Consider the following 16,431-nt stretch of genomic DNA (forward strand, 5'->3'; position numbering starts at 1 on the left):
ATAATTACCTTTTAATACTATCACTATGCCTGTGATTATTTGAGTGCAAGCCCTTATTTTATCAAAATATACCAGCACTGACATCATCACAGCTTAGAATCTGTTACACGAGCCTATTATTATGAGAGGGTTAGCTAAGGGCTTTGTTTAGGAAGAAAACAGAATTCAGGGCCGATAACATTTTGCTGTTAACCTTGCTTTCAGGAAAAACAAACAACTTTAATTTCACAAATATATTTTATTCTGTACTTAACAAAAACAGTTCAAAAATACATAAGAGTTTCACAGCCAGAGAAGGTAAAAGAGGGTTCTTCTGCAGACAGAAACATTTGTTCACATCTGCCGTTACACAACCAATAAACTGATGGAGACAAATACAAACAGTACTGTAATGCAGAGCAAATGGCACAACTCAGATAACCTCTCACAGCTATTTCTGTGTGCATGGAATTTATCCTTGAGCCTTTACTTTAATCACCCACCACTGCAATCCCTGACCTGGCACAGTACAGGACATTCAGCTTTATGCCTCTCTATTACTCCAAAAGTACAGTTTCATATACTTTCCTTGTATTGTCAAAGGGGCTAAAGCCATGCAGAGCAGAAACATAGTTACATAAACACATAGCTGAGGAAGGAATTGAGAGGTTCTTCAACTGGTACAGACAATAGTTTCATTATAGACAGGAAGCTAGCCATAAACGACTGATAACACTGATTTAGGTGTTGGGCAGACAATCTCAACAGATATTTTTGTACAGTGGATATTGGTCAGTTTGTCGATCAAGACGGTTTGAAAATTTCATCCATGTCAGCCAATGCATGCTGCACTGGCAGCTCCTTCTCACTAGTACCAATTCTTTAAACTGCTGACCCAAACAAATGGATAATAGAAAGGTGCAATATCCACCCTTTAGGCCCATGGGACAGTCAGCCAGTGTATGGTCACTATAGAAATATATGAAGGACAGGGAGTAACAGCAGCTACATTTGCTATTTCTGACATAGGAATCATTCCAAAGCAAATATGGCATACAGCACAACCCAAAATAAACATTATTCATTAATGTTTCGACAGTGCTGTAATGGAAGCTGTCAAACAAGCAGTTTGAGTATTATTTTGCATTTGCACTGTCTCACTGGTGGAACAGCCCAAGAATATCCTAACATATAATGTATACTTATGGCGCGCTAGTGGTATTTGGTAACTATGGGTACCCCTGCTCAATGTATTTACCAATGGCTGGAAAAGCAGAACAGATACCTTTTTCATGATCAATACCTGGAGCGGTTTACAATACCCTCTGAGAGAGCACGCACATTGTTAACCAAGATCCCCAATAACTGGGTCAAGCATATGTGCCAAACATTTATTGCAGAACTACAAATGTGTACACACCCGAGGGCATCAGTGTGAAAAAAGGCATCACTGCTTGGTGGACAGCATTTTTCTTAACCCTAAAGAATCACTGGGTCATCTTGATAGGAATTTGTTTTAGCAGGGCCATCATTTACCTATAGTTTTTTTTTTTAATGTAATGGAGATTCAAGACACTAACAAGAATGAGTCATATGAAGTTTCTAAGTGCTTCAAAATGTTAAGGGTACCTGTTAACTTGCATTAGCAGTTAAAGAGCAACGAAAGTAAAAAAAAAAAAAAAAAAAAAAAAACGCTTGGGACAGAATTAAAGGCAAATATCTCCACTATCATACCTAAGCATCTTTAGGCACCCTTTTAAGCAGAACTTGATCTGATAAACTTACAATTTGAGAGAAAAAAAAAAGATCATCAACTGCCAACACAGTTATTAATATTACTTTTTTTTTTAACCACTAACATATAAAACTAATTTTCTTTAAGAAAAATGTAGAAATATCTATTTTTATTTCTTCAGGGAAATATCTAGCATCTAATGGAAGACTGTTTGTCTCCATCTCTTGTCCACTAAGAATGGCCAAAGGCTTTCCCTAATGCCCACTCTGAATGGTGTTCTCTGACCAATGCCTATTTTCTCCAATTTGGAACAGTCAAGCTGGGGATTCCATGGCCGAGGAGTTGCCCCAACAGGCTCATCTGTGATCTAGAGAAAAGAAATGGGTAAAAAAAAAAGAGAACAGAAAATTAATTACCAATTTAGATTTCATAGATGCTTAATTTAAATATAATTACACTGCATTCTAAATCCTTAGATTTTTCCCTTTTTCTTCTCCTTTTTATTATTGCTTTCTTTAAATAGCACAAGAAAAAAACATTCAGCGTAAAAATACTGTTGGTGTTTCATCAAATCATTGTGTCCATTACTTAATTCATGGTTCAGTCCTTCAGTGCACCTTATATAAATAGTGACCAGTAGATATTTATGTCCACTGGCCAGAGGGAATCAGTAAAAACAAAGGAAATGGGCAAATTGCACATGCCTTAGTGAAGGCTTCAGTGGGCAGGGGCAATACTTCTTTAACTCTCCTGCACACACACACGGCAGCCCAAACCTATAAATGTTGTGCCAGAAGAATGACAATGGCATGTGCAGTAGAGTGAAAAGCCTAGTTTAAGTTCGGCTTTTCCACTCTACTACGCGCGCGCACGCGAAGCAGGAAGCTCAGCAGGTACCCAAGGCTGGTGCTATTCTCTCCAAACAGGGGCACCAGCCCGGGGTAAAAGGTGAGCGATTTAAGTCACTTGGGGGTGCCTTAGCCTTTTTTAAGCCGAAGTCTGTAAAGTTTCTCTGCCTGCTGCATCATAGATTCTCATGCACCGTGGGTCAATCTGTGCCTGCACTGCTGTTCATGGAAGGAAATGCTTGCTCCAGATTGCAGCAAATGTATATGTGCCAGTTTCTTAAATGAGCTGCAGTGCAAACTTTGGGTCTTTATAAAGGAGAGGCGCTCTATGTGTTATTTTATGTTATTTTATGTGGGATTTACTCTTTTTTATTTAGAGGTTTGATCAGCACAAAGGTTGCACAATGAAAATGTACAGTGCTGCAGAGGATACAAAAACTATGCCTGTCCAATGACTTACTATCTATGATAGAGTTCTCTTGTACTTTAATATTCCAGCACCATTGCCTATTCCTTATTAAATGAACTCTTCTGTACTTGCTGCTCACATGGCAGTTGCATTTTTTTTATAGCAGAACATGAATATCTGACTATAACTGCTATGGAGGCCCCAAGTCTAAAGATTGTGTCAGTAAGCACAATAATGTGACTGCTTAGTTAAAAGGGCTGGCATGTAAAGTGTTAACAGGGGCACCTAGTGTCAATGCAGACCACACAAAGGTGGCATTATATGGGGTGACATGTATGGAACTCCAACTAATCAGCTCTAACGCTGAATGGGAGGACACCATTTGAGGGACCATAAATATTTACGGCTAGCTTTGAATTGTTTCATTACTTTTGGCCATCTGGCCAAACAGTCAGAAAGAAGGAAAAGAATAGAAGTAAGTGTGGATTTACTTTATTTCCTTTCAGCTGATAAAAAATTACTATCAGAAACCACAATTCTTGATCCACAAGATTTGTTAAATTTTCAGTCTAAATGGCCCTTCAACTGGCCATACATGCATAGATGCTCTGGCATCACGGTTAAAATTGGCTAGAATTATTCAGAAATATTAGAGGCATTATGCATTTATAAGAACCAGTGGCTGGAAAAGCGAACACATGTATAGCAGGAGACATAAACAGAAGCATTAATTAGCAAGGCTTAGAACACTGAGTATTAGTGTTTTATTTGCACCACAGATTTACTTACTGGACGCAGATGGCTGCTGGGAAGGTTGAAGGCATCTGCCATGGCACAAGTCATTTCATATTTGGTCATCTGTTCATTTCCAGACCAGTGGTATATACCCTTAATAGATGGATCCTAGGAGAAATGGAGCCACGAATATTTAGATGAAATTAAACAGATCTCACTTACTATATAAAGCCACAAAAAAATGGAATGCCTATAGTACTACCCCAAAACAGCTACTAACTTTTGCATGCTGCCTTGTGTGTTTTAAGCAGTGATAAGGAGTGTCTGATGTGAAAATCTGCCTGGTTATCCCATACCCAATATATAATGCTACAACATTAATTGTTTTCCACTTTAAACAAAATCTATGTTACATTAAACAATATGGGTATTGGTAATAAACAGAGTTTGTAACACAGCAACTGTTTACCAGACCAGTTACTCATGACTTCCAATAAAACTGCTTTAAATGTACTTATAAACCGATAATAGATTTGCAGGGTTTACTAGACTGGAGAAAACTATTTGCCTATATTTATATATGAAGATTTGTCTATATTTATCTATGAAGTCCAGGTCATGATATACACCACTATCTAGTAGAATTAAATCTAAATCAACTGGACTTTGAGTTTCCTAATTTTTCACCAATCATCCAAATGGCTTCTTCAGTTGGAAGAAGCTGCTGCTCAGATGAGTGGTGAAACATTTTCAAGAAAACTGAGAAAGTTCTACTATATCTATATTGCCTATATTCAACATAACTAACACAACTTTAGTGCTCAATGCATTGTCCTTGTGTGTTGTTCTCTGGTATAGTTTATTTTATCTTCACCATGGCACTCTTCATGTTATTTTCTTATCTTTTATGGTAACAATAGCACAACATCAGTAACCAATATGATCTATAGCATTTCAGCCCAGGCCATGGTGGTTCTTTACAGTACCCTTGATAAAGGCGTTTCAGCCAAAATGTTGGGGTATTCTCTCATCCAGAGTATCTGCCTTCATTTCTTTTTGCTTATCACTGGGTGGAATGTATTGACTTGTACATTGATGAATATTGTGATTTTATTTTTTTTTTTACAAATGTAAAATTGTTGTTATACAATATCCCGGTAAATAAAAAAAGTTTCTTTTTTTAACTATAGTACCACCCTGGTTTATACTTTTCTAGTCTGCAGGGTTTGTATGTGGGTTTCCATGGTATATTTAATCCTCTGTTGGGGGGATTTGGAAACCTTAGCACCTAAATATTTTTTGTTTTTTAAAGGGAAAGTATACCTCCATTATTCTAAATTTTGGTTCTTTGCAGTACGCTAGATAAAAGGCAGATGGGAGATATTCAGTGACAAGTGGCTGGTTAGGAGATATATATATTTGAAAGAAACTAGTTGATAAGCATTATGTTTGCATTTCTTTTTATTCTGCTTTATGAAACAAGTTAGTGGTGCCTTTTACCTGAAGTCTACGCTCTGTTAATTGAAGGCAAACACTAGCAACATCTTTGACATATGTTGGAAACCTTTGCTGCCAATGGTCCATATTTGCTGACTTGTTGCTAAACTGCACCTTATCGAACAGAATTGTGACTGCGCTTTCACTAAGTTTTTCCACGTCTCCATATAGCACTGGCACTCGAAGAACTGCAGCACCTATTACAAAGCAAACGAGTAAGAGTCAGATTTTAGAACCATAAATAAAATAAGGACAAGAGGGTCGTATAACCCAGGAGTTAATTTGAACTACGCTGCTGTCTCATACTGCCATGCTTTTAAAAAAAGAGACTGGTAGCCAGCAGCACTGGATGTGCTATTGTTTAGCAGCTGTTGTTAGAACTGGAACACAAGAGATAAAATCACCTGAAAAGAGCTTTGTTGTTTTTGGCTGATATTTCTACTCCAGAGCAAAGCCACTTAACCAATACCAGTGTATCTTTCACACTAAAAAGTAATTTTAATATACAGAATGATATTTGGAGACAATACCTTCATTATTGTGCAATACTGCTCTCTCTCCTTCAAGTTTTGTTTTGCCATAAAGGTTCAAGGGATTTGGTACGGAATCTTCCCTGTAAGGTGGGCTTGTTCCATCAAAAACATAATCTGAGCTAACATAAATAAGAAATGCTCCGACTCCAGCTATAAAAAAAAAATGTAAACACAAAAATATTTATTTCAGTATGACATTATTTACTTGACTTATTCATCAGGAAGCCAATACAATTACTTATTTGTGTATAAATTGTGTATAGTGGTTGGATGAGAAAACAGATGAATCACTAAAATTATGCTAATAATTATAAGTGTTCAACTGCAATCATATTTTACTACTGTACCTCATTGGAGAGATATACTAATAAAAGGTGATATGCAGTTCAAAACCTTTTGGATGTCACTTTTTCTAGAGAAACTTGCCTGCTGCAGATTGTACATGCATAGAAACCTGTGGATAAATGACTGAATCAAAATATTTCTAATATAGTTAGTTAGGCAAAAATGTAATCTATCAAGGTTGAAGTAAGCAGATGTCTAACAAAATATCCAGAACACTACTTCCTGCTTTCAGCTTTCTAACCTCTTAGTTAGTCAGTGACTTTAGGGGGGGGGCACATGGGACATAACTGTTCAGTTAGTTTGTGAGCAAGCAGGTCAGATTCAAAAGCAAACTAACTGAACTGTGGTGACCCATATAGCCCCTTCTCAAGTCACTAATTTGTTACTGACTGCTTACAGCTTAGATAGCTGTAAAGGAGGAAGTAGTGTTCTGGCTATTATGTTAGACATTTGCCCACTCCAGCCTGTATAGATTACATATTTTTGGCTAACTATCTATATTAAAAACATTTTTTATTTTGTGCAGTCTCATTTTTACACTGACCTGTTCCTTTAAACATTTTACTGCTTGTGCCTTGTGCCCTCTAAAATGTTAATACATTTATCGGTTTATTAACCATGTCCATGTATGCGATAGTATAGATTGGTAAGTATATAGGTTGTATGTGCTGGGTTTACTTGGAAGGGTTGAACTTGATGGACTCTTTTTTTCAACCCTATGTAATTATGTAACTATGTCTTATATTTAAGTATTCTTTTAAAGTGGTGTTTTGTTCTAAAAACACAAAGAAAAAAAGCAGTGAGGTCTAGATTTTCTTACCAGCTTCTTTTGCTAAATTCTCAGATGCCACTACGTTTAGCAGTGAGGCAAACTCTGGTTGACTTTCCACAATATCAGGTCTCCTTTCTGCTGCACAATGAATGATCACATGAGGCTAGAAATTACACAATTAAAATTAGAAACAAAAATGACAGTATATTAAAGTAATCAGATTCTTTCTTACACTGTGATTCTGAAAAAAACCTGACCCGCAGCTCTTGATAGGGACTGCATAAGCACGATGGCTGGGGGTTGGGAAGGTAATTCACCAGTCAAGAGCAAGAGATTTAGGGCTGACACTGAACCATGGAGCATTGCAGTAAGTTATACAGTGGTGTGAAAAACTATTTGCCCCCTTCCTGATTTCTTATTCTTTTGCATGTTTGTCACACTTAAATGTTTCTGCTCATCAAAAACCGTTAACTGTTAGTCAAAGATAACATAATTGAACACAAAATGCAGTTTTTAAATGAAGGTTTACGTTATTAAGGGAGAAAAAAAACTCCAAATCTACATGGCCCTGTGTGAAAAAGTGATTGCCCCCCTTGTTAAAAATAACTTAACTGTGGTTTATCAATTTCAATTTTCAATTTCAATATCAATTTCTGTAGTCACCCCCAGGCCTGATTACTGCCACACCTGTTTCAATCAAGAAATCACTTAAATAGGAGCTACCTGACACAGAGAAGTAGACCAAAAGCACCTCAAAAGCTAGACATCATACCAAGATCCAAAGAAATTGAGGAACAAATGAGAACAAAAGTAATTGAGATCTATCAGTCTGGTAAAGGTTATAAAGCCATTTCTAAAGCTTTGGGACTCCAGCGAACCACAGTGAGAGCCATTATCCACAAATGGCAAAAACATGGAACAGTGGTGAACCTTCCCAGGAGTGGCCGGCCGACCAAAATTACCCCAAGAGCGCAGAGACAACTCATCCAAGAGGCCACAAAAGACCCCAGGACAACATCTAAAGAACTGCAGGCCTCACTTGCCTCAATTAAGGTCAGTGTTCACGACTCCACCATAAGAAAGAGACTGGGCAAAAACGGCCTGCATGGCAGATTTCCAAGGCGCAAACCACTTTTAAGCAAAAAGAACATTATGGCTCGTCTCAATTTTGCTAAAAAACATCTCAATGATTGCCAAGACTTTTGGGAAAATATCTTGTGGACCGACGAGACAAAAGTTGAACTTTTTGGAAGGTGCGTGTCCTGTTACATCTGGCGTAAAAGTAACACAGTATTTCAGAAAAAGAACATCATACCAACAGTAAAATATGGTGGCGGTAGTGTGATGGTCTGGGGTTGTTTTGCTGCTTCAGGACCTGGAAGGCTTGCTGTGATAGATGGAACCATGAATTCTACTGTCTACCAAAAAATCCTGAAGGAGAAAGTCCGGCCATCTGTTCGTCAACTCAAGCTGAAGCGATCTTGGGTGCTGCAGCAGGACAATGACCCAAAACACACCAGCAAATCCACCTCTGAATGGCTGAAGAAAAACAAAATGAAGACTTTGGAGTGGCCTAGTCAAAGTCCTGACCTGAATCCTATTGAGATGTTGTGGCATGACCTTAAAAAGGCGGTTCATGCTAGAAAACCCTCAAATAAAGCTGAATTACAACAATTCTGCAAAGATGAGTGGGCCAAAATTCCTCCAGAGCGCTGTAAAAGACTCGTTGCAAGTTATCGCAAACGCTTGATTGCAGTTATTGCTGCTAAGGGTGGCCCAACCAGTTATTAGGTTCAGGGGGCAATTACTTTTTCACACAGGGCCATGTAGGTTTGGATTTTTTTTCTCCCTAAATAATAAAAACCCTCATTTAAAAACTGCATTTTGTGTTTACTTGTGTTATCTTTGACTAATAGTTAAATGTGTTTGATGATCAGAAACATTTTGTGTGACAAACATGCAAAAGAATAAGAAATCAGGAAGGGGGCAAATAGTTTTTCACACCACTGTATATGCTCAGTTTTTTTGCAATGTACTGTTTCTCATTTAAGATGTTAAAAATGTTAGCAGGTAGAAATGATGAGACACCAGTTTGCATATTCCATCCTTATTCCCTGGGGATTTACAGTACTGACAAATGCATGGAAAAACTGCTTCCCTCCAGTGTGTGCAGAGTGGTGTCCAGGTGGAGACTCAGAACACAAATTTAATTAAAGGACATGTAAAGCCTACATTTGCCTACAATGTATATCAGTTGGGCACGTCTCCCCCACCCAAATGGCATCATTTGTACTGCATGTATCCCCTCTGTTTGCCAGCACCGTCACATTTTCCTAAAGCAAATAGCAGCTTTCACCCGGGGGCCATTTTTCCTCTGATACATAATCAGATACATTTAAATCTGCAAACAGCATACACACACACACACACAGACTCTTATTCAGCATACATTTCATCAAGAATACTGGCTCGCACAGGCAGAACTGTCTTTGATAAAAGTTCTGCTTTGTTTGAGCTGATCTCAGGAGAGGAGGTTAGGAGAATTAAAAATTGAAGCAGACAGCTAGAGCTGAGTTTCTATGGGAACCAGCAATGCCATCTCTTCACTGGCTGCTAGACTGGGGGGCATGTTTAGTAATCTGAGCTTAAAATAACTGAGCATGCCCACAAGCCAGAAGTCTAAGCAAATTCCTGAGGGAGGCGGCTGAGTGGGTTACAGGAGGCGAAGGAAATCTAAGTGATTAAGGAGATGCTGCAGCCTTACTATTAACCTCTGGACAACCAGTATGGCAGGTATTGAAAGATTTCAAAGAGGCTGTTCACTGATTCAGTTTTTGTGTGTGGGGTCACCATGTCCTTTAATCCTTATACTGACAGCTCGGCAGTCCACCGAGACCACAGGCAAACCAAACAGGTCCCTTATACCAGTATAACACTGCCATAATCCTTTGAACTTCTCAAAGCAGAAAATGAATGTGATGTGCAAAAGTGTTCAGAAAAGCATTCAGAGCTTACTTTGGTTTATCTTTTGACTTTACATTTCTTTTATGGTCAATACAACTGGACAATTTAAAAAACATAAATAAATAAATAAAGCAATGCCCAATCAATCATTATGTCTGAGGTTATCTTATCAAGTTCTGTACCAATTACCCCAATGTCGATTTTTCAGCATAATCACCCTAAATTTTCAAAGGCTGGGGTCACTTGAGCTACCCACATAGCGTCTTTTAATGAAGACTAAGATGCAGAATGCCATCTACTATCTGGAATGCTTGGGACCTTAAGTTTTCCATAAAGGGATCTTTCTGTAAGTTGGATCACATATCTTAAGCCTGATAGAAAATAATTTAAAGAATAAATAAACCCAATCGGATTGTACTGCCTTCAATATGGATTCATGCTGCTTAATTACCATCAACTACAAGGTACTGTTTTATTTTAACAGAAAGAGGGGTAATCGCTTTAAAAGAAAACTAGAATTATTCACTTAAAATCAAATCTGTGAGAGTTGACCATCCTTTAATTCTGAGCTTTCTGGATAATAGGTTTCAGGTAACTGATCCCATACCTGCACTGCTGAACATGAATATCAACACCATTTCAGAGAAACCACACTGGTCAAGGGACATTGCCTGTGAGAAGAGCAGGGCAGTAACTAATATAATATCTATCATTTAGCTTACCTTAAAGTCTTGGATGAGTGCTTTCACTGCTGCTGCATCTAATAGGTTGAGGTATTCAAATCTGGGCCGAGCACGACTGTACCCACAGCCCAGCACATGCCAACTGTTCTCCTTAAACTCTTTATATACAGCTCGACCAAGAAGTCCAGTTGCACCGGTTATCAGAGCCCTTCTACCAGGAATAGTAACATCATCCTAAAAAATATAAACACATGCTCAGTATCATCCTTAAAAACAAAAACATGCTCAGTAGATTCAGTTACCATGAAAGTCAATTATCCACATTTTTGAACCAGTTCCAACCTTTGTCTAATGTAACAATTTTTAACCAAAACGAAATTGCATTTTCAAGGCAGAAGTAGCTGCCGTGTTACATTGTAACATCACATGCTGTACAGTAGAAAACTGTTACCCAAGCCTTCCATTTAAAAAGCTGATTATTAATAATCAATATGTTTGTGTATTGGATCATTTCAAAGTTTGAGTCAGCAAAAAAACATACCTTTGGGGGACTGCAACTGGGCAACACAATCCCAGAACCATGCAGTGTAATTGGTAGGGTGTCAACTCTAACCTATATATTTTAGTTTGCTTAAAAACAGCTTTGCTCTAATTATCTAGTTTTGATATGGCTTTTGTGCAGAAACATGAAGATATGCAACCAGCTTAACAAGTTTAAATCAAAATATTTAACCAACATAAATGGCTTCATATTTTACTGAAACTTATATATATAGTAGTCTTTCTGCCTGAATTCTTCTAAACAAGGCAGCAAAATACACAACAGTTCCAGATTTACTGAACTTGTCAACCTAAATTACTGTTAGTTTTGTTTCCAATACAGCCTGCAGGTTACTTGACTCATAATCTCACTGGGTTTCAGGTTAACAGTTACTGAATTATAGAAAAAGATTTAAAATGACAAGTTATGTAATATGAGCTTTTGCAGGCTCCCAGGGGTTCTGGTGTGCTTGAACAAGTATTCAATGTACAGATGGAGCAGGATTTGTACCTAATTATGTGGCTCCAGCAACAGACACAGAGAGATATATATTGTATTTTTTACATCTAGCAGGACCTGATCAGTGTCCATGTGCGGCTAGAATTAAAAGGCGATAGAACCTGTGTCAATTATACCTGCTCAAACAAATGTTTAGAAGATCAATTTAAAGAGTTACTGACACCAGAAATTAAACCTTGTTTTACATCTAATGTAACATTGTCTTTACTTGCACTTTCTAAACATGCCTTAATGATTTTGCATGATGCTTTTACATTACCCTCCATGTTCCTTGAAGAGGGGGCTGCCATATTTGTGTTGCGGTAGTCTGTTAAGTGTCAGAAAGTCTGACAGGTTGAAAGGGTTGGCCAAACAGTCAGGTTTAGAAACTGTAAGTAACAATTACTTACAAAAGGCTATCAACATGACCTGTAGGAACGTATTAAAAAATATTAATACTGTTTTATCGCGTGTAGGTTCACCCCATAAACTGTTATTTTACCTGGATGTCCGAGCTGAGAAACAACATAAACAGCACTCACTCCAAAGGTTTATTTTGCTCAACATTTTGGTCCCTCACCATTTGGAGTAAAACAGTGCATATGTATATATGCCACACAAGTGCACATTTGCATATACCTAGCTATATACCTTGTACCTCCAACAATGATTATTAACACCTACAACATGATCTAATCTGCATCTAACTTGGTTCTTTGCAACTAAAAATGCCACAGTCACAAATGCCCATTTACACATACTAAATTTCCTTCTGTTTTAATCAGGCTATACTAAGTTATTTGGTTTGATCAGTCAATTTATGCTCACATTCATTTAGACTGTGGAAACTGGGGTGCACAGTGGGTAAATGCTTCAGGTCTGACAGAACAGACCACGCAGCATAACATCCTCCAATTCCCATACACCCGCTGATAGTATCGTAGGAAACCTTGTTTCGTATGATATGCGGTGCGTGTAAGGCGGCTCGACGAGGCAACCAATATCACAAAAGGCTGCTGATATCGGTCATCTTGTCGATTGGACAGGTTAAAAGATTTTGATCGGGCACCGTTGAAGGCGCCCAAGCAAAATCTATGTTAAGGGCTGAATCTGCAGAATGACGTAGAATTCGTATTGTTTCAACCTCCATATCCGACAATTTAGCCCTGAACATCAGTAAGGGAAACGAACGATCTTTCCTGTAACCAGAGGTCGCAAGAAAGATTGTAATTGCTAAGTGTATGGCCACCTTTAGGGTCGTGACAGATGGGGAGATTAGTCGCCGCGCGACAAATCTCCCTTGTTGCGGGTAGTGCTGGGCGGTATGACCAAAAATTTATATCACGGTATTTTTCAAAATTTTATCGGTATCACGGTATTTGACGGTATTTTTTTTTCCCCATGCATGATTAGGTGACCACCCCAAACACCCCCCCCCCCACCCCAAACACCCCCCCAACCCCAAACACCCCCCCATCCGCACCCCCCACCCCAAACACCCCCCCATCCCCTTCACATAAATATAAATGACTTGCCAGGCAGCCGCAGGCACCCCCGACAGCTCACATTGGTATGCGTCCTAGCGACGGCGCTTTTGTAGAGCCTCCTGGCAATTTTTCTATTTCCGGGTTGCGCGTGTGACGTCAGTGCGCACGTAACGTCAGCGCGCACAACCCGGAAATAGTAAGAAAAATTGCCAGGAGGCGTGCACACCGGTATGCCGGTAAGTTAAAAATTTATATCATTTTTTTAAAAAAAAACGGTGTTCGGTTTATACCGGTATACCGCCCAGCACTAGTTGCGGGTGACTAATCTTCCCGAAATGCTCTGAGGATGTAGGACACTAAGGGCCGTGGCAAATCTCCCCAAAATGCCATCCCATCGGCTAGAATGTAAATTGCCGGTGGGATGGCATACACATCGCCAAAATCGCAGAAGTTTCCTCTCAAGGCAACTTCGGCAATTTACCAAATCGCTGCGCCGTGTATGCCATCCCACCGGCGATTAAAATTCTGTCACGGCCCTTAGTGTCCTACATCCTCAGAGCAGCAGCAATCTCTAATCTAATGCTCTAATGCAAATGTCACCATGTTAATGCAGTACGGTGATAACTGGCAGAGCTGGAGCTAAAAATGAAAGGGTTCAGCAGCAGCTACTGAGTATACAATTAAAGTGTAATTTAAATAAACATTTATTATGACATCCAGTCAAAACTTTATTTATGTATATCTGACCCTATATATGTCAATCAGTAAAAAAACAAATGCCAAACATGCAGAAATGCACAACCCCTAGCGACAAATAAACCAGCCACTTTGATAAATGGCATATACAGGTATAGGACCCATTATCCAGAATGCTCGGGACCAAGGGTATTCCGGATAAGGGGTCTTTCCGTAATTTGGATCTCAACCCCTTAAGTCTACTAAAAAATCAATAAAACATTAATTAAACCCAAGAGGATTGTTTTGCATCCAATAAGGATTATTTATATCTTAGTTGGGATCAATTCCAAGGTACCGTTTTATTTCTACATAGAAAAAGGAAATCAGTTTTACAATTCTGAATTATTTGATTATAATGGAGTCTAAGGGAGACGGGCTTTCCGTAATTCGGAGCTTTCTGGATAACGGGTTTCCGGATAAGGGGTCCGATACCTGTAATAATCATGGGATGGGAATCCGGATTAGTTTCACTTGTAATTGCACTTTGCACGTATGGCGAAAACAAGGCAGTTATAGATCCTGCATAGGTAAAACCCTCCCCACACTGTCACTTCAGTCTGCATCAACACAGAATAAGAGGAGGTGTGGCATAGTGATAAAAAACAACATTCCACAGTACTAGAATCTGAATGGTACAACAAAGTATACAATAATATCTGTGCATAAAAACAAAATAACTATATATTACAGATTCTAGTTCTAAACTTTTTGTATGATTCAAGTAACTTGCCAATATTCATTCATTACAAATGTTCAATCATTTTACACTTATTTGCTGAAACAGCACGTTTAGCCCTTTCTGTCCTCTTGAAACAATGTAGCAGTTCTGCTGCAGCTGGCAACACTGGATCAGAAGATAATAATATATATGGCAAGACAGGCGTTTAAATATAACTAAAAACAACACAGAAAGTTAACTAAAATGACATTTATTTTCGTTATGAAGTTTGGGGGGGGTAGATCCCATTGAATGCAGGGGTGTGCAGCTAGCACAGCTTATACACAGCTCATAGATGCAGGGAGTCCAATATAATCAGGAAGGGCTTCATTGTTTGCTTTTCATATTTGCTGTTGTTTAGCCAGTGCAGAAGGGCAGTGCATAGGGACCCTGCAAGATGCAGCACTGGAATCGAAAGCATAAACACCAGTTCAACTTCCGGTAGAGACTGTGGGTACTAGACACCAACGAAGGCGCTGAGGTGCCACAAAGCATTATGCTTTACCCCACTCACCTGCACAACCTCAACCCAGCCGGGGGAGAAACGGATCCTGTACTCCTTGTGCCTTCCTTCCATCGCTCCTCGCCCAGCGTTTCTTTCCAAACTCAGCAGCAATTGGCGTCTGCAAGCCCCTCTCCTCAAGCTTGACGTCACTACACCATGTGACTGCTCTGCTCAGGGATGGGAAGTCCGGCTGCTCAGGCGGCTCAGCTAAAGCGAATGTGTGAATAGCGGCGCGCAGTGCGGAGACTTGGGAGCCATGTAACACGATAGGAAGGCGTAGCGGGCTGTATTATGGCCCAAAAGCCTTTGGTTTGGTTAGGCCCTGCTTTGATTTACAGTGGGGACAACTTTCTGGTCATGGAGGGCACTATGAGGCTGCGCAGGGGCAATGGAATATGTGTGGGGTGCTAAGGTTGCCAGATTTTTTCCAAACCAGCCAAAGTTCGTTCTAAAACCAGGCAAAAGCCACTTTGAAAGTAGTCCAAATTTGAGAAATGAAAAAAAAAAAAAAAGTATATGTACATAGCTCCCAACATTTGAAAAATGAAAAGAGGGACAAAAAGCCATTTTTTTGGCCACGCCCACTTTGTGGCCATGCCCCAATTGCCACACCCCATTTTTAAAATAGTGCCCAAGATGGCCCAATAGACAGCACCCCAAAGAAAGTACCCTCCATACACAGTGCCCCCATAGAAAGTGCCCCCATACACAGTAGTCCTCCTTACACAGTAGCCCTCCTTACACAGTGCCCCCATACACAGTAGCCCTCCTTACACAGTGCCCCCATACACAGTAGCCCTTCATACACAGTGCCCCCCCATACACAGTAGCCCTCCTTACACAGTGTCCCCCCATACAGTGCCCCCCATACACAGTGCCCCCCCATACACAGTGCCCCCCATATACAGTAGCCCTCCTTACACAGTGCCCCCCCATACACAGTAGCCCTCCTTACACAGTGCCCCCCCCATACACAGTAGCCCTTCATACACAGTTCCCCCCCATACACAGTAGCCCCCATACACAGAGCCCCCCCATACACAGTAGCCCTCCTTACACAGTGTCCCCCCATACACAGTAGCCCCCCATACACAGAGCCCCCCATACACAGTGCCCCCCCCATACACAGTAGCCCTCCTTACACAGTGTCCCCCCAAATACAGTAGCCCCCATACACAGAGCCCCTATACACAGTGCCCCCATAAAGTGCCCCCCATACACAGTACCCCCCCAATTGCCCCCATAGTGAGTACCTCATACATAGCGGCCCCCATAGACTTCTTGGGCTCCTGCTCCTTACTCGACTCCTCGTAAGGCGGCGACAGGTCCTTTTATATGGTTGCGCCCGTGCGTACGTGTGACGTCACACGTGTGCACGGGCGCAACCTTATAAAAGGACCTGTCGCCGCCGTACGAGGAGCCGAATAAGGAGCGGGAGCCCAAG

The 16,431-nt window shown here is 40.1% G+C and overlaps 1 protein-coding gene across 1 annotated transcript; it reads right to left on the reverse strand.

The window, feature by feature from the left end:
• Positions 1-218: 218 nt before the first annotated feature.
• Positions 219-15,112, reverse strand: mat2b (methionine adenosyltransferase II, beta). The gene is given in 7 exon segments (NM_001016828.3): positions 219-2,081; positions 3,761-3,874; positions 5,207-5,400; positions 5,734-5,886; positions 6,902-7,016; positions 10,540-10,734; positions 14,997-15,112. Coding segments are annotated over 7 exon segments (1,005 nt in total). The 5' UTR covers positions 15,060-15,112; the 3' UTR covers positions 219-1,910.
• Positions 15,113-16,431: the final 1,319 nt, after the last annotated feature.

This window comes from Xenopus tropicalis, chromosome 3, assembly GCF_000004195.4.
Source record: "Xenopus tropicalis strain Nigerian chromosome 3, UCB_Xtro_10.0, whole genome shotgun sequence".
Classification (NCBI taxonomy): domain Eukaryota; kingdom Metazoa; phylum Chordata; class Amphibia; order Anura; family Pipidae; genus Xenopus; species Xenopus tropicalis.